Raw genomic sequence first — 19,712 nt, forward strand, 5'->3', positions numbered from 1 at the left:
TCATGTCCTTTAGATGGTTATCATTAATCTTTCCTGTGAAATAAACCTACTTTTTCACAAATGTTTTGCCTTTGATGGAGCATCTTTACAACCGTGCCCCATCTGGAGAGACCAATGTGTCCCGGAGGGAGAACATTGACGGATAGTACATGGCAGCAGCAGTGTACTAATAAAATGGGACAGATTGTGATGGGGGGGATATGGTTAATTTCAGTGCATTCAATTCTTGTTGAGTGTAGTGAATTGAAAAAAAAGAATGATCACAATTAAGGGCCATCTTAGTGACTATTATTAAAAATGTCATCATCTATTTTCCAAAGCCAAAAAAATGAATAATTTACTCTAATCATCATTATTATTAATAATAATTCTAGAGGTTGGTGGGCAGTCTTCTATCGCAACGATAACTTTGATAGGTGAAGTCTACGTCGTCTGTAAAAGAAAAATACGGCAAGCACAGAGCTGCAGAACATATTTTCATGCAAACTGGATATGTTGGTGAGACTATCAGAGACAGTGCTGCCCCTAGAACTCAGTTGCAGTCATGAATTGTTGCGTAGGAGGTTTTCTTTAACTCTGCAAACTACACTTAAATAAGAAACCTTACCAGTTTGGGAATTTGGATATCAGGGATGTTTGAAGCTCCCTGCCGATTGAGGCATAATGATTCCGCTTCTTGCATATATGGAGTTGCACCTGTTGTCTACCTCCAGTCCAGTCCTGTCAGTTGGCCTTATCTCTCTGCATCTTATATCAGTTGATTCACCAGGTCTCAACATTTTAGAACTTATGCATAGGCTGAATATCTAAAGGCGCAGCCCAACTACATGAAGCATAAACATATGATTAGCCACCCTGGCAACAGTTCAAATATGGCGTGTTCTTGATGGTGATGGTGCATTTTACAGTTTTATGTGATTTGTTGACTACAAGCACTGAGTCTTAATATCATATTTCCACTTTGTTTTGGTCCTTCCACACATACAAAACTGTAGTCCACAAACCACTGGGTGACGCCATGGTGATGACCTCCACTTCCACTTATATAAAGTCTATGCCACCAACTTTTTGAAGTCCTTAATAATTTAACTGTAACTGTAGCGCTGATCTTTGTGAATTGCACTGTTTTTGGATTGAGGCCATGGAAATGGGCAGATTTGCGCTAAATGTAGACATATTTCTTAATTTAAAAACATAAAAATGTGATGCTATTTGCTTAGCAGCGCAGTTATGGGTGCGTTTTACGCTTTGCGGGTGCTTTGAGCACAATCCTATTGTGAATTCTTCCCTAGAAGATCAAGATTGAAGACTTTTTTATTTGCTGCTGCCTTTAATTGAACCAGATTCAAGGATATTAATCAATTTCCTGCATTTCTGCATTTTATTTCTTGAACTGCACTGCAGCAATTCTATTTATTAGCTTTTTCGTGTTTTAATGACTGTTAAGGTTTCAATCAATTTTTAAATCTCCTTTTCTTTCGCCTTGTGTTTTGATGCTTTTAATGGTTTTATGTGAAGCACTTTGAATTGCCTTGTTGTTAAAATGTGCTATACAAATAAACCTGCCTTTCCTTTGCTTAAGTATTGTGTGTTTTCTTCAGCAGCATCAGCACCATGAAGACCAGACTAGGCTGCCTGTCCAACAAATCTGACTCCTACAGTGACTTCTCTGAGTTCCTGCCTCCTGCCCACGAAACCACTGCCAGGTGTCTGAAGTGAGTCTGCCAACAAATCCTGCGCCTACTTCTGTGCGACTACAATCTTGTAACAAATGAAATTCAAAGCTTCTGTTGTGTTAAATAACTCTCTAGACCTCACACTTGGCCTTCAAAATTTGGACGCGTTATGAAATTACATTCAACATTTTAAAACTCTTGAAGGACAAAGAAAGTCTTCTTTCAGATTTTGTTATTTTAGTGGGATGTTCAATGTAATGTACTGTCCTGTTAGCCAAGATAGCCAGCAACATAAATGAGCAATTCAACCTTTTGTTGTTCATTATACTAAAGATTAGAGTGATACAATTAAAAAAAAAAAAATGTTACCCTCTAATGCCAATAGGGAAACATTTCTCTCAGTGGCATTTAATAATGCCTTGATTTACAAATATTACAAAGTAATAATATGCATAGGATGTGGGTGGTCAATTAAATTACCTCCAAGGAAATGTGTTTCCCCTAATTTGTCAATCCAAGTAATCCAAGTAAACCGACAATGTTCTCGGACACAAAATAATTTCATAAACTGTATAGAGAAATCTGGCATTATTAAGAGACGTCACATTGAGATTTTAAGTTGACGAGAATGTTCTTCATGTTTAGCCTAACGTTCCAAAGATGGAGCGGTGCAATAATCTTAATGCATCCCTCTAATCTCCAAGAGACTGCGTTCCATCACTTCATAAAGAGCATTAACATGTGAAGCTATTGTTCTTCTATCTCATCTCCTTCCTCCATTCATCATTCTCTAAATTGAACCAGATATTTCAATTACATGATGGCCTGTGAGTAGAGAATATTTCATACATCAAACTCTGCTGCCCTTCAATAATACATACAGTACCATCTTGTGTTCAAAATGCATGAAAGCACAGTGGTTGGTCAGCTTCTTACTCAGGCAGTGTCCTTTTGCCTTTTTCACCGTCAGAGTATCAACGGATGAAGTTGTTCGGTGGTCGGAATCGTTTGATCATCTCCTGTCTCACAAATGTAAGTAGACATGTTCTATTTTTCACGATGAAGAAAATGAAAGCCACTTTAATGTAGCAGTAATGCTTTTCTGTTTACGAAATAGAAACTGTCTATTTTTTGCACAGCACAAGTCCATTTCCCCCCCTCCAAGCCTTTCTTATGTAAGGCTCTCATGTCTGTGTTGTGAGGACTCCTTCCCGCAGAATGAGTCAGACAGATGAAGGGAAAACACAAGTGGATTCAGAGCATGTGCACTTTTTGAGATTTCTTTTCAATCTCCAGAAGCACTCCAGCACGCACTCTTGCTGCTCTTTGAGTGATATGAAAACCGACCTTTGCATATCAACATCCTTGCCTTTTACTGATCCCCGGAAAGGAAAGAAATTTAAACTTGGATTAGAAGATTAGAAAATATTCATTCGGAAGCAGGGAGACAATAAGAAGCTTTCCTCCTGCTTTGATTTTTGTATGATTGATATTAAAAACTCTGATAGTACTTTTCTGGAGAACAAGTAAAAACAAATCATCTTAGGCATAAACTTGTTTTATGTTGTTAGATGATTGGAGTAAACTGTAAAACAAATGTTTATTTTGCAATAACAGTGACAGAAACCAGGGCTCAATAGGTGCCACAAGAAATAAGGAAAACAATAACAGATACAGAACGCTATTTGCACTGAAAAAGCCACTATAATAAAAGATAAAGACAACAAACAATATGTACATTGATGTATTGTTTAGAGCTGTAATTACCGTACTGACTTATGATTAGACAAAGTTGATCCAAGTCGGTTGTAGTCTATCCCAGTTTATTTTGAGAACTTGTAGAGAAATCAGTGTCTAAGGTTGAAAAGGAACCGTGTAACGTTTTTGACAACCCCACAGGAAGAGCAAAGTTTACATAGTGGCCAAACGATGGAGTTACAATTCCCGGTTCCATCACGTGAAGCCACGGGGCCCAAAAGACTTTTCCCCATAGACTTACATTGGGAAAGAGAGATCTGTAACTCAGCGGACGATTTTGTTTTTAGGTAAATCAACTTCCCAGAGCACACGAATATTCCCCGATATAAATTATTAGATCATAAAAGTTGTAAAATGCACTAATAACCGAAATCCTGTTATTTCCCCTCCTCTGTTTGCCCTATGTAACTATGTAATTGACGCCCAATTATTTTCATATTTAGCTTTTATAGATCATTTCGAATGAAGCTTTGAATGTCTGTTGACATTTAAAAGACAGTAAATGTGATTTGATGTTATTGTAGTTGTATAAATGTAATTTATGGTGCTGTTAGATTGCTGCCAGACCGGCCAGTTACTACAGGAGCAGGAGAGCTCTTTGACCGTAGTGGAAATGCTATTTTTGAAAGGTTAAACGCCAACAATTATGGGTTGTAGCTGAATGTTTTGTTACAGATGTAGATAAAATATGTTTACGAAATTTAGAAATGATCACATCTATCTTTTTTTCCACAAATAAACATTACAATGCTCTTGAACAATAGCAAATGTTTGGATCACATTAGTCGCAAACAACGCAGCCACCACTGAAATCTAATTCTACAAAAAGCATAATACTCCTAATATTAATGTAGTCTGATCATTATCTGACACTGTGCAGAAATAAAGAATTTACACGATGAATAAACATGCAAAAAAAAGCAGCTGCGCAGCATCAAATGTTGATTGAGGATCGGAATGTCAAGAATGAAGCTTCAAACTATTCGGTACAACCCTAATACACTTATGAAATAAATTACCTCTGGAGGAAAGTCCGTTGTCCTCACTTTCACTCTCATTTCTCGGACATATTCCACTCTGGATGTTTGTCCAATTATTGCAGCAAGTCTCTCACCTGGGGTTACCAGATTGGATGGCCCTTGTCCTCCTCTTCCACCTGGATTCCTTCTTCTTTTTCTGATCTGTTATTCTTCTTTTCGCTTAAACTTTGTATCAAACCATTTTATTTTATTATTTGACCTGAGCCACAGTCCATATCTCAGGTGATACAACATTCACCGCCTCGCAGCCCTAGTCTGTTTTTTGTTATATAATCATCTCTCCAGTGGAAAGTTATTTTGTATAATATATATATATATATATATATATATATCCATTTAGATTATTAAAGGGCCATGCTTCTTTTTTACAGCAACTTCAGCGCTTTCTCCATGATAAACCTCAATTGATCGAAAATTATTCTGGTTCACTAACATTCGCACAGTGAGAAGAACAAAATTGGCCGATTATTTAATCCGACTATTAGCAAATGTTTCATGAAGAAGAAACATGTTAAGCTAGGGATGCAACTAACTTATTTTCATTATCGGTCGATCAGCCTATTATTTTCTTAGTTAATTGATATAATTATTTTGGCTAATACTTTCCCAGAGCCCAATGTTATATCCTCATTAGTTTTGCTTTTGATGGATGTCTCTTTAATAAAAAAAAATTCTTGGGTGTATTGTATTGTTTTCACAACCCATCTGTAATCACTTCTGACTGCCGAAACTAAAACTTGTATTTGTGATGCCTGCAGTGTCTTTTTAGATTTTTAACAATTTTCAGTCCTTAAGCAGAAAAGAAACTGCCTTAGTCTGAGCTTGCAAAACTAGGATGAACCACTTTTCACACAGGTCTGTCATCAAAGTGATTATAGTGATCATATCAAACACTGCTGACAAAGGGATTAGAGACAGCCACCCTGGACTGAAAGAAAGCTGTAAACACCCTGCACTCACATGACAATTATCTGTTTTGTCCAGATCAAGGTTCTGACACAACACCTTTGTTTGTTACAGAGCCAAGAATAGAGCTGCCCCCCCCCCCCAGGCGGAGAAAGCGTGCCACACCTTTCCTTTTTCAATTGGCCACACACATTAGAGAGGTGAAATACAACAAGTAACCGAACGCACATACATCACATTAAGTATTGTCAAAGCAATAAGACCACAGTACTGAATGTTCCCTTGATAGGTTATTGCATTCACCTCGGCCTAAATTTAATTCAAAAGGAGGGATAGTGTTTACCGATTACACCTGACTGCATTCTCGTCCCAGTGTGCAGCTTGAGTCTCAACTGATTGTCTCAGCCCCAGCTGCTGTGCATTGTCCACATTACTCCCAGCTGCTCCTAATTGCTCTGGTGTATTTAAGCTTGAGTCTCTGGACAGCCTCTTGTCGGTCCACTAAGTTCCCTTGCTGCTCTGATTTAAGACTTTCTCAGCTAGATTCTCTGCTTACGTTCATGGTTTGCCTCAACTCAGTCTTCACCTGCACTCTGGTTTCAGTCTGCCTGCCTTCAGAATACCCTGTTCTGTCTCTCAGTCTTCCTTGCTCTATGAAGATATATCCAAACTGCCTCAGTCTAATCCCTCAATGTACCAAGCAACAAACCCTCAGCCCCTCTCCTTTCCAAATGAAAGGTACCTAAAAACGGACACAACCTTGGTCTTGTGTCTGCTTGTGGGTCTACTCTAGTGTCACATAATCTACTTTAGAGGTTTTTTGTTTTTTTTTGGTGCCTGAGTTTTTCCCCGGCACCATAAACATCCTGCTTTTGGTCTCATAGTATTCTGCTCATTAAAAGTTGGTGCAATGAATGCGTCAACAAATATAGCAATGCACCATCGGAAGCAGTCAAGCAGACTGCTACCATAAAAACAAAGTTGTGAATAATGCACGATCGGGCTTTGCAAATGTATTAAGAGGAAGTCAATGCACTCACACACTTGACTTTAAAGCGGATATGATCAATATTTTACACAAAAAACGTATCGAATGACAATGCGAATCTATGTGCCAATGTGAAACGAGTTGATTGTAGCAATGCAGCCCGGTCTCACCAATTGGTGTATGAATGACAAAACTATTTCATTTAGCGTGTAATAACAACGCATTGTTTCTTGCTTTTGAGCATTGTTATTTGTACACCATGTAGTCTGACTGCAAGGTAAACTAATTTGTGTGAATATGCTGCACTCTGGAACACCGGTAAACCTCGTCACTTGTTCTAAGTGTTATTCATTTTTTTAAAGGTGCGTTAGTGATGTGTTTATGTACTTACTTTAGGTCCAACCATGATGTGTTTCTTAACCCAACTAAGTGATCTTGTTGCCTCAACCTAACTGCAGCCATCACTGTAGTTTTGGTGCCTAAATATTTCCATGACCGTTTCACGGTAACAACGTGTTGTTTAAGGACACAGAAAAAGCCAAAGATGTGTATCAATGGCGGCGGAAATGTTGTGCTATTTATTTGCCTTCCCATGACATCGGGTTGAGTGATGAACCTAGACGGAATTATCACCTGCATCTTTGCAGCTCCCCTTAGCTTTACGTAGCTGTTTAGTGAATTTAAGTTGATTAATTAACTGTTAAATTAGCTTATCCATCCGTCCGTCCAACCATTATCTTTAACCACTTAATCTTCTTTAGGGTCGGCCATTGAGCTTAAAATAAGGTAAATAGTGGTGAAATATTCTATATAGATTTTTCAACAAATAAATGTGTTAAGATGTTTGATTTCATCAATACATTTTTGGTGCAAAAATTACAAATTGTGGGTTTCAATCCACATTTATAAACATAGCATGCTTTTAAATATTTGACCACTTTATCACAAACTACTGAAATTGACATAAAGGAAATATGCCAACTGTAATCTATGATGATCCTACCCATATTTTGTATTCTCAGCAGAGGTCTTTGGTCTCTGAAAGCTTTTCACAAAGTGTGTCACTTGGGAGAAAAACCTTTCATCCACTTTCCAATAAGTCCAAGTAGACAAGAGGGAACACTGTAAAAGCTTGCAAACTCCCTGTTGCTTGTGATACCACAGTTACTTGGGGACATACAGCAGCACTGTGTGTGTGTGTGTGTGTGTGTGTGTATGCCCGTGTCCATGTAAACCTGCATGTTGTTGTGTACACACTCATGAGAATGTGTGTGTGTGTGTGTGTGTGTTTCTATGTAAGTCATATTTTTGAATATGCACAGATGGACCATCCCCTCTGCTCTGCCTAGCTTTATTGGGTAAACAGCAGAAAGGAGAAGGGTGGAAATAATAAGTCTGTGTGACATGAGCCGATAGAAAAACATGCCCTTCCTCTGTGTTATCATCAGTGGGGAGCACATTAATTGATCACTTATCTTGACTGTTGGAGACAGCAAAAAAAAGCGATCTCTTCGTGGGAGTATTTTGTTTGTGTTCTAGTCATGAGAGACGTTTTCCGCTTCTGGGAACACGGGTGTGTACATACTGGAAAAATATCAACCTAGGGTGAAGGGTATTATGACATGATCAAGCTACTCTATGATGAAGAAGAACAAAAAAAACATCCAGTATCCTGCTGTACAGAAATAGGTGCTATGCTGCAATATCAATCATGTTTGTGAAGTGCCTTTGTTGTTTTTACCTCCTCCCCTTACCGTCTCATTCATTTCTCCTTTTCCAGATGGCCTGGCTGCCTTCCGGACATTTCTCAAGTCAGAGTTCAGTGACGAGAATATCGAGTTTTGGATGGCTTGCGAGGAGTACAAAAAAATCAAAAGCTCAACCAAGCTTGTGTCCAAAGCAAACAAGATCTTTCACGAGTTCATTGATATCCAGGCGCCCAGAGAGGTGTGTGTGTGTGTGTGTGTGTGACTGCTGTTTAATGTGTTTTTCTTTTACAAACATTTTTTAGATCAATATACTATAGTGGTTGTGATATCAGATTGAGACCAAGGTTTAAGATTACATTTCACATAAACACTGCTGTTATGTCACACAAACTGTAAATGTACTTTTGCTCTACTAATCTAAACGTTTCACCTTTTTCATGAAAGTCAGTCTCTTGGTTAATTCGTTGATTGTTAGAACGTTGATCATGAATTGTGCAACATTTGTACATTTATTGGCTAACGTGATGGATAGCCCCACCGCAGTTTGGTCGTTAGCTTCATTTCCTGTTTTAGATTACTGACTGGATTACAGCAACGACTCCCCTTAACTAAACCACACAATAGGTAATTTGTCATTACCTCCCCAAATGAGTGTTTTCTGATCTGAAACTGCCTTGGTTAAGGTTTTGTCAGGTAGATACAACTACTTGGTAAAGGTCAGGTGGTGTAGAGTTTGCGGAACAGTTAATGGCATTTGGGACTATGACTTACTGTGAGGGACCTTCACTTTTTAAAAAGAAATGTGTTTGCTCTCATTATCCTGTCAGGTAAACATTGACTACCCCACCAGGGAAAAGACCAAGCAGAGCCTGGGGGATCCGTCCCCAACCAGCCTCAACGAAGTCCAAGCTAAAGTCTACAGCCTCATGGAGAAAGACTCTTACCCACGATTCCTCAGGTCCAAGATGTACCAGGGTATAGTAAACAGGGCAAATGCTCAAAGTCAGCGGAGGTCTGTTTGACCGAATCCGATGAAGACCACAGATGACATCAAACTGGACCTACACTGTAAATCACTAGTTAACCCTTTGACATCATCTCTGAATACTGTGAATCTGCAAGGATGGGGCGATATGCTTGACTGTTTCCTTTGTCTACACCAGCTCCATGCATGCAATCCCTCTAGAAACGAAGTGTCTTGGTGGACTGCACTCTTCAGTACAGAAGAGATTTGACGAGGATAAGTTAATTGTTTTACCTCCAGTTAGTGCTGGGCAATATGTTTTAAAGATATAATCACAATAAAAAAAATTACCTTATCATGCGATAACGATATTTATCAGACACAAACCATGACATTCAAATGTATGCTGGTAGAACAAAAAGCATTTGACATTAAACAGACTACAACTATTAAACAGAGCAAGCAACGATTGAATTGTCACAACCAACTCTTGATATTGTTTAGCTGTAATTCTAAATATTTATTGAAAATTACAGCTGCTAAAAATATGATTTGAAAATGAAAAACTTGAGATGCAGCTGAGAGTTGAGGGTTGGTTTCAGTTGAAATGCATATCTCATTTCTACTGTACAGAAAATCAAAGATCAATATCAAAACATAACTTCAGCAGGACATTTTTAAACTGACATGTAAATGCCAAAGCTTTATTTTGGAGCACTTTATTGTTTCTAATCCTCTGATTATGAACCATTTCGGTAATGGATTTAACTGATGTTAGACGTGATCTCTGCTGGGGCATGACTAATGCAGTTATTACCAAGGAGGTCTTGTATTTTTGGTCAGAAATAAAATGAATGATAAAACACAATTTCCTAAATGCAATTGGCTAGCTCCATTGATTGATTGACTTGTTGGGGTTTACACAGTTACACAGTTTACACAGTTACACAGTTTACACAGTTAATGCGTGTAAAAAATAAAGAGATACATATCATTAATGTTTTATCGCCCAGCACTACCTCTACTTATCTTCAGTTCTTTAGGAAATAGACACCGTTGTACACAGGTGACTAGATCTATAGGGTAGTTTATGTGTTTACATTGAACAATGAAGTGAGTGAACACTTAATATCTCAAACTGTGCCAAATTTAGATTGCACTTAGATATCGATATAACTACATAATCCTGTGTATTGTAAACTCTTGGAGGTATTCTATGTGTATAAGTATAATGAAGGGTTTGGGTTACTTTTTGTTTTCAATTCACTACTATTCAGCAAGCAGAAATGTGTTTCTGTATGTTGTGTATATACAGTGCATCCTATTGGAACATCATTCATTGGCGACCAGGATTATGTAGTGATTTATTATCATTCATATCTTTTTTTATTTGATTTAGGCCATTTTAACTAAAAAAACAATTGTAAATGTAATCTCTTACAATCAACATTGGATTTAAAATGACTCAATATTTGCCTAAAGTTTGGAAGTACTGACAGGTAATTAATTACAGTACCTTAATAAAGTGAAAATTGCAATTTATCACATAATTAATTTGCTACAATTTACCGCATAACGGGCATGCAGTGCTTCATTAGACTAAATATCAAACATTGGCCTCCTGCTAGTGGTGAATTGAAAGTGACAGCCCAGACCCCCAAATAATCGGTTCCGAGTTGAAAAACGTGTTGTGCAAATTTCCTAAATAATTTTCAGCATGATGCAATACTCAGAATAACTATTTAGATATCCTTCAACTTGTACAGTATGTAATGAAAATGTTTGCAAAGAAATGTGTTTGAAATGTGCTCCCTCAGCATTTGCACTCCTTTTTAAAATAAGATTTGAAAAGATTTCAGGGAAGACAAATATTTTTCTTTATTGCATGTGCACCATAAAGGCCAAACTGTTGGAAATGCAACCGAACTGGCTGAAGAACATACCACCCTATATGGTATGTTACTGTGTTCCACATGAATGTAACCTTCCCACTATATTTTGCGATTAAAAAATGAATCTGCATCTATATTTTGTGCGCTGCTTGGCCTTATTCTCATAATACCAAAAGGGTATTAGAGATATGAAAATACATTCATCCACTGACCAGACAGACGGATTGACCTCAATTCCAATGCCATTTTATAACTGCAATGGGGCCAGAGAAGAAAGAGAACTCAACCTGGGGAGTGGTTCATCGCTTTCATTTTTGGATCGGAGAATTTGGATTGTAAGGTCTGGTTTCTATTTACCATTCTATTGGAATAATAAGATGGAAAAAATGGAAAGTAATACGATGACTGGCTGATGAGGGACAAAGTCAGTTCATTTCTATTGTTAATGGACTTTGCTCAACATTTAAACTTTAAATTTCGTCACATCTTAGGTCAGATGTTGCAGCTAATTTAGGAATGAGTCACACAAAGGGAAGATGAGAAACGGAACAATGATCAAACATTCATGGCACAAAACCAGTGTTCTCTACTAGTATCTGGGGCATGGAGTCGCCCACTGTGACATTGTACGTCCATTAACTTTTGCTGTTGTTGGGTATATGTGTGTGTCTCACTCGGGGAACGAAGAGTGGGGAAATGTGGGACAGCAGCACCATGCTCGGGCACAACGCAAACATATCTGAGCCAGTAGACTTCAAACCCAGATGCTGTAAAATAATCGGGCCTTATTTTCGTCTTGAACACGATGCAGGCAATGACATCAGTACAACTCAATCCCTTTCTACAGCTCTACAGTATCTCTACGGTCTCTTAATCAATAGAAAACACATGGTGCAGCGCTGCCATGACTATGGATCACAGGGAGGATGTGCAGGCCAGTTGATTACTCATCCTGTTAGGCTCTGAGACAAACAACAGAAGCAGTGCAGGGAAAAACAGAACAAAGTTGACTGTCCATGTGACAACAATGTTTTATTTTTTCATTTTATCACAGGCTGTACCACTCTCACATGTCAGATGCAGAAGATGTAAATATAATGCTCAATTAGTCAATATATTTTCAACACTGAGTTAATAAATGCCTTCATGTGATACATGCCTTGTCAACCTATTCTGCAGCTCTGTGGAGCATCTTAGTCGTGTTCATTGTTTGGTTTAACAGCACATTTACTGTAGTCTCAGCCCTCTCATCGTCAAATTCGCCTCTTGAGCCATCAGCTCGTTGTTGAATTCTTTTGGCCCCAAAATGCCAAATAATTTCAAGCATTTACATTTCAGTGTATCCAAAGTTGCTATAGAAATCACTCAAACAGATCTGGAATTTGCAGAGTAGCTTAACGTCACTCAATTGTGTTTTTGGTGCGTTTTTCTGGCTTTGTGCAATTAGCTTGCCATATGATGAAGAACCTTTCATTGTAGACTGTTTGGAATAAAGTTTGTGCAAATTAAGTGGAAGAACACCTGTAATGTAGTTGGCATTTTGCTAGCAAAAATACAATGTGAAATTAAAAAATAAAAACTTTCCGTTGTTCAGATTCCAGGGTGTGTTTTAGTGCCTGCAGGGTAAAACAATAACAGACTGCTGTTTATCATTCAACAGCCATTGTTTAGGTAGAATGTAAGTGTTTAGGTAATCTAGCATTCAAATTGCAAAATTTAGAACTGTGTCAACTCAAAATACAAGGCAAGGGAAAAACACTTTCTTAGTTGCGGTACAATTCCGAATCATTTCAGGCTGTTAAACATGTTTTATTGTCATCTGGGTATAATAAAATACACATGAAGAGCAGCATATACATACAATCACCTTTTTAACATTATGTCTCCACAAATATCTGTACAATGTACCATCAGGTCCCTAATAAACCAAATTCCCATAAGACTGGATTGTCCACTTGTGTATCACCACTTGTTTTAGTCAAAAACAACAGTCTCTGGGAATAACAGTACCTGCTGCTCCAAGGTATTGACATCAATGATTGTTTGTTATGATCTCCAAGGCAGCAGGTACATTCATAGTGTGTGTATGTAATGTTGACAAGAGTCAAATATCAGTCCTGTTGTTGTCTGGGTCCAACGTTTGGCAACCCCACCTATGGGGTACAGCAGAAAAACACAAAGCCATTCAGCGTCAAGTTAATCATTATCAGTGATTTCTCCAGGGCAAGCGCTACTGGTACAGGACCACCTACAAGTCAGTCATTTAACAGCTGGAGGTGGTTTTGTGGGAGAGAACATCACTGTTATACTTTATTCATGATTGTGAAATCTGTTTCAGCTAACCCTGCTCCTCTCTCGTTACACTCTAATATACACACACACACACACTGCGATGAGCTTTCAGGGTAAAATGAAGTGCACACGTGACAGCAGAGACGTTCAGAACAAATTAAGTCAAGTAATTTCCAATGCAGCTTGGCTTGGTTTTCTCCTTAAAAATATTTGTAGCGCAGTTTTGGAAGAAACAAAATGTTAAATTAAAAATGTCAGTTGTGCCTCTGACATAACCAAAACACATTCAAAGACGGGGCACGTGTTCTGGCACGTGTGCTTGCTCTGGATTGACTTTGGCACCTATTAATAAATAAATGACTTAATGATATGAGCATTTTTTAATTAATTTAATTCTCATTTAAAAAGTACCAAGTTTTATGCGTTTTCCCAATAGCTTTTCTAAAAACAAAAGGTTAAATGCTCCTGGTGAACAGGGTTGTTGGCATGTTTCCACCAAATACTAGTAAATATGTACACAGGAAATGATGAATACCATCATGTCATACTGTTAACTAGATGGGGTGGTGATATCCAAGAAGGCAGTTCAAAGACAGATTAGAAGGTGGCATATTGTTGAGAGGAAACAAGGTACACTTGATCATCCTTAAAGCCATGTGTTTGTTTGGCAATGGAGAATGTTCTTTTTTTTTTCCATCAACGCACATATGAAAGCCCACTTTGATGTTATATAGGGATTTGTATGAAAATGGATTACCACAGGTGATGATCAATCCACCTCAACAGACAATCTTTATGATGCCAATCAAACTTGAATAATCCATAAAGAGAGACTGAAATGTCTATAAATATTACCTTTTTGTTTGATTTTCTGAAAATCTCAGCAAGTGCCTCCCATTCTTGCAGATTCAGTGTTCGGAGATGATATCAACACATTGATAAATGATTTACAGTAAGGGTGTTTTTTTTGTCCATTCCGATCAACAGACATCTGCTGGCCCCGTGCATGGATGGTATTGAGAATATCTTGGTACATATGGAATTAGTCCAGTTTCGGTCCAATGAAGATGAAGCCTGATGACTTTGCTCATCCTCTGACCTGCAACAGCATTTTTGGTTTGGATTAAAATAACTTTACAACTATTAGATGGACTGCCATGACATTTTGTAAAGATATTCAAGTTCCTCATCATGGTCAAAATGACACTTGTGAAATATCTTCCAAAAATGTCTTAATGAAACAAAAACTGCTAAAGACATACATGGTTCTCAGACGGTGAATCCGAATCACTCGCTGATCTCCTGACTTCTCATCTAGTGTGCAGCTCAAAATTTAAATTTGTCGACACTTTGGTTTGTGGCCAAATAAGTGCTAAGTACCAAATATTACCATGCTAATGTTAGCATTTAGTTCAAAGCACAGTTATGTCAAACATCTCTCTACAGAATCACATCTCCCACCTGGTACTGTACATTAAGCCTACAGCCAACTTCTTCTCTACTACCTGAGGTAGAACTGCACACTGCACTACTTCCATTCAGTTCCATTTCAATTCTTGAGAAGTAGCAAAAGTAGGTGGTGTGACCACACTTCTTGCATAACCTTAACAGACAAAGAATGGAGTGCAAACTCAAACAGAACATCAACAGAAAAGAAGAATACAGCTCTATACACAATGTTGGAACATAAAGAGATTTGGGTATTAAATAGTGCAAAAACAGCATAGAAATGGAAAACATTTTTCATTAGATTATCACTTTGAATCTCAGGACAGTTTGCATATTGTAAGCTCGGCTGACCTATCTAAACAGGCTCCTGGGAGTAGTTGCGGATCATAGTGTTGCTGAGGGGGAGACGCACTCCAGTGGTTATTGTTTAACGGCCACAGTGAGCATCTGGTCGGGCCTGCGGCAGGCATGCATGCCCCTCTTCTCCCCGGAGGACGAACAGACAGATGAGCAACCTGAGGGTCCTCCATGGACACTGCCAGATGCACTCCTACAGAGATCAAACTGGACCATTTCACAAATTTGTAGAGGCCTGGGATAAACTATCTCAGCACTTTTTGTTTAAATAGTGAATACGGTTATGTTTGGGGGTTCAAAAATTATCTAATATTTGAAAATGTTAATTGCTAGTCCAGATCATTACGCCTCCTCCTCTCACATAGCCAGACTACATCTTGAGAATTTAGCAAACATTTATCATTTATGTGCATTTTAATCAAACAAGACCAAGGCTGTATACAGTTACATTATCATTATGAAAATACATTACTGTGAAGACAGTTTAACATCATGGTGCAAATATATGCTTTGAAAACACATGTGCAATGTGAGCTCCATTTACAACCCAGCCAAAGAAGGATTTGGCCTCATTTGAAGGTGTTGCTGTATTATGATATGTATTATCACATTCCCAGGAATGGCAGCAATAAAAACATGTGATCTGTCATTTGTGGAACTGCATGGCCTATTTGTTTTATATTTTTAAATTAATGTTTTTTCATTTTAGAAACCCTTCTTGGTAAGAATTAGATGAAAAGATTGATAAGTTTAAAATGTTATAATTGTGTAATTCCAGATTTACATAGGCTATTGATGTGATAAATGAATAAACAATCCACAAGCATCATGACCTAAATATGTTAAATCATTCGTATTATTTGTTTGGATCTACATTTGAAACATTTCTAATATTGTGCAGATCCGTAGGCCAGAATTTCCCAGCAATGCACTTGTTTCAATGTTTCCATTAAATTATTGGTTTAAAATGGGCTTCCAGCTGTCCCCCTCCACTCATCACTGAGTCACCGCTTTGAGGGACCTTCAGAAAAAAACAAACAAACAAAGAAGCCGATGTAATGCCAGGAAACATTACAGACACTTCCTGTGGCATTGACACGAGGCTAGGATGTTGGGTTTTCCCATAATTCACCTTCTTTTCTCCAACACAAACACATGCAGGGCAATTACTCAAATAAGATTGCTTCTGCGGTGCTTTCAGCACTTCCTCATGCATGAAGTCACACTAAGTCTGCGGAGAAGCTCTCCCCCATTGTCTCCACTTAGTTTCATTCAGCGCACATGAACGTGGTGTACACGTGCATCAGCAGTCTGGCAGCGCACTGGAAGTTCACACATAAAACAACTTGTTCATTTAACTTCCAGTGTGTCATCACAACAGCTGCTCCATGTGTTTGTTCTGCAGCCTAATGTGTACATTCTGTATTGTGGAAGTGATTTGTGATCGGCATTGCAAAGGAAATTTAACAGCTGGTCCTTGATGGAACATGTGGAGAGCTAAATTGTCCTCCAGAGCATAATAGTTTTTTTTAGCTGTGTATTAATCTTTATTAGAAACACAAGTAGCAAAATGTTCACCAAAGATATTGATCAAACACAAAGCTAGGGTTGATAATGTATTTTAGAAACTTTTTTTTGTTATATTTGTTGAAATTCGCTTTATATCCCAACAGCAATAAATCAATCAAATGCTCTGACAAAGGAAAAGGAACAATTTGGTGGCTGTTGCAGGGCTGCTATAAGCCTACCTGCGTGCACTCATTGTGCGTTACCTCAGTCTCCCACAAGCTGCTAGGTTTAAAGCTGTGAGTACTAACAATAGCCATGTTAGGCTTTAATGGTCATTTTGGAGGCTCTAGTTTGTCGTAGTTTTGACTTTATTTGCATCGGGATGTCTTTCAATATTTAGTCTCATTAATGCAGATGGTATGGCAATCGTTTTAGCAAAGCTTTCCTAATCAATTCGCAACTGACTGTATGTACCAATGGAATGTACATAGTACTTAAACATTCACTACCTGTGGGCTTCAATGGTAGCACCAACGAGTAAGTTTACTAAAATGACTCAATTTCACTGTGAAAAACCATCAACCACTATTGCATTATAATCCACATGTGTGCTATCTGTATTGTGCTCAGTCTGTGTCAAATTGCTAATCACAAAAATCTCTGTTTGTAGCTAGCACTGTAAGCTGCTAGTGACAAAAGAAAAACTTCAACTCAAGAATTCAGCAAAACTGACTTTAACTCCAAGGAGATGCATGCAAACTAGTTTTGAGCAGGAAAAGCAGTTTTTGCACTCAATACATCAGGGTGTCATTTAAGATTCAAAATCTTAATGTTGTTGCTTGTTGGTGGTCTTTTTGTTTCGGCATACTCTGTGGGTGTGACAGTGAGGTATCAGGGACCTCTTCTGATTTATTTGTGATTTTCTCTTTGGCAACAATGCATTGGGATAACAGCATCCCCCAAAGAGAGGATGATCCCCATCCTGCTTTTTCATCTTTGCAGATGGAGGTGAACATTGAAAGGAGCACACTGAGCTGAAGATGAGCTTTCCCTCCATCACAGCTGATGCCACATTAAACTGAAAGGTCCTCGCCAGGCTCGAGATGAACAAAGATGGAAAAAGGACTTCCAATATCAGGTAGCCTGAGGTAAAAAGGCTTAGTCTGAATGCAAATGATATGAATAGAATTGTGGGTTGAGGTAAAGTAGGGCCCTGAGACGTAAGTGTCCTAAATTGGCCTCAGCCTTGAATCAGTCCCAGAGGTGATGAAGCAAGCTAGGAGTGAGATGTGACCTTCCGTTTGGAACTCACTCAAACAGGTAAATGTCACTTCTGGTTTATCAGGATTGTCTGGTGATGCATTTCATTGGTGCGATTCAATATTATAACGTGACACATTAAAGATAAATTGAGTTCAGTGTTTTTTTTTTTACTTAGTTGATATTCTTTACTGTTTATTACTTATTTATAATACTTGCTGCTCTTGTTTTTTACCGTGTACCTTGTGTGCACTATCCACTTTGCTGCTGTGATCCTGTAAATTTCCCCACTGAGGGACTAATAAAGGATTATCTTATCTTATCTTACTTATCTCCTGCCTGTCGTGTCACTTCTGGTTGCACAAAACACAGACTTAAGGCTGTCCGCAAACCAATGTGGGACATCACGGTGACTACGTCCACTTCTTATAAAGGTCAATGGTTAAAACTGAGTTAAATTTGGGCAAATTTGAGATAGCTTGGTTAAATTCAGACTCTTTTTAGGGCAGAAATCTAGGCAAAGACGCTCCAGGGCATTGTAAGAAACCCCCAAAACGATTTCAATACTCAAAGCATCACAGTTCACCAGACAGTGTGTTAGCGATGACCATTTAACCAATAGATTATTGAATCATAACATTTTCAGGGGGTACTATCCCACATGGTGGTCATAAGTATAAAGGGAGGCATGACAGCCGAAGGGCAACAAACGGCATAACTAGGAAACTGCTAATCAGACAATGAAACTCTCTGTTGATTAGATCTAAGATAGGGATTTCACCGAAAGGGTTTTTCTGAGAAATAAGATGTTAAAGCCCTCTCTCAAAGCTTTAATTCATGTGTCACATCTGTCTGTTATTTATTATATTTGTCACAAAGGGTTGAATGCTAAAACACAGGGACGGCTTGCAGAGCTGGTACTTTGTTCAACTTTTTTATTTCTGAGACACTTTTAGTGTTATATCAGTCAAATAGAAATCTTGTTTGCGCACATAGTGATGTGGGGTTGGTGTGTACGTGTGTGTGTGTCTGTTTCATCCGCGAGCTTCAAGGACAGTGAATCTCCAACTTCCAGAAAAGCCCTTTCACTCAACAATATGATAGACTTTTTCTCTTCGCTCTATAATTGTCTAGTTTCCGGTTTGCCGTGTCAATAGGACTGTCAGAGACGCAGACGTGTGCTGACATCACAGTATGAGTGTACGAGTAGGTAAGTGGGCGGCCGGGATCCCCCAGGCTTCTCATGCAAACCTTTGTTCTTCCCAGGCAATGAAAATGGTGCAATTAAATCCTCCCCAGCACAATGAATCTGGACAGGTTAGGTCATCTATTGTTCTTCACATCCAGTCTACATTAGCTGACTCATCCTAATCAGTGCGGCCTTCTCATCGTACAACCAAAGATCTTGTTGAATGCTTCTGTATCACAGGAGGTGCCCTTTGAGCTATTGCATCTGAAATGACACAATCATCATTCACCAAAAAAGGTCGCTTGTCAGGAAAACACATTAAAATGTTTGGATTATATAGTTTTCTTATTATTGACAAATTCCACAGTGAGTGGATCCTACTAAGAACAAGTATTCCTTATGAATCCAAAGCCTGGGATATCTCATTCCTCTGTGTTCTGCATTGCTGTCCATAAAACACATCGATGAGCCACACTGTCAAACTAGATGACGGATTTCCATTTTTAAGATGAACACGGACATTGTCGCAAATTAACATACACACTCACTAGCGCACAAGTGTCAACTGTATCATTCTGCTGCTGAAAATAGTCGCCAACAAAAACACAATTTCCACCTGTTTGAGTAACAGTGCTAACGACTAATGACCACATGTTTAAGGAAATGATTCTACCCATTTTAAAAAGGAAGCTACTGTTTGTAATACACATTTAAGCTTGATCT

At 38.4% G+C, this 19,712-nt stretch overlaps 1 protein-coding gene across 1 annotated transcript; it reads left to right on the forward strand.

The window, feature by feature from the left end:
- The first annotated feature begins 1,614 nt into the window (after positions 1 to 1,614).
- On the forward strand, positions 1,615 to 9,099 carry LOC142947045 (regulator of G-protein signaling 8-like). The gene is made up of 4 exons (XM_076088693.1): positions 1,615 to 1,715; positions 2,647 to 2,708; positions 8,149 to 8,315; positions 8,905 to 9,099. The coding sequence occupies exons 1-4, from the start codon at positions 1,615 to 1,617 to the stop codon at positions 9,097 to 9,099; spliced, it is 525 nt and encodes a 174-aa protein (XP_075944808.1).
- The last annotated feature ends 10,613 nt before the right edge of the window (positions 9,100 to 19,712 follow it).

Source organism: Anarhichas minor, unplaced genomic scaffold (assembly GCF_050575085.1).
Source record: "Anarhichas minor isolate MPS153535 unplaced genomic scaffold, ASM5057508v1 ptg000010l, whole genome shotgun sequence".
NCBI lineage: Eukaryota > Metazoa > Chordata > Actinopteri > Perciformes > Anarhichadidae > Anarhichas > Anarhichas minor.

Coding starts and splice junctions, on each gene's coding strand:
- LOC142947045 (XM_076088693.1), top strand. CDS start 1,615: ATGAAGACCAGACTAGGCTGCCTGTCCAACAAATCTGACTCCTACAGT. Junction 1,716..2,646: donor ACCACTGCCAGGTGTCTGAA/GTGAGTCTGCCA, acceptor TTTCACCGTCAG/AGTATCAACGGATGAAGTTG. Junction 2,709..8,148: donor TCATCTCCTGTCTCACAAAT/GTAAGTAGACAT, acceptor CTCCTTTTCCAG/ATGGCCTGGCTGCCTTCCGG.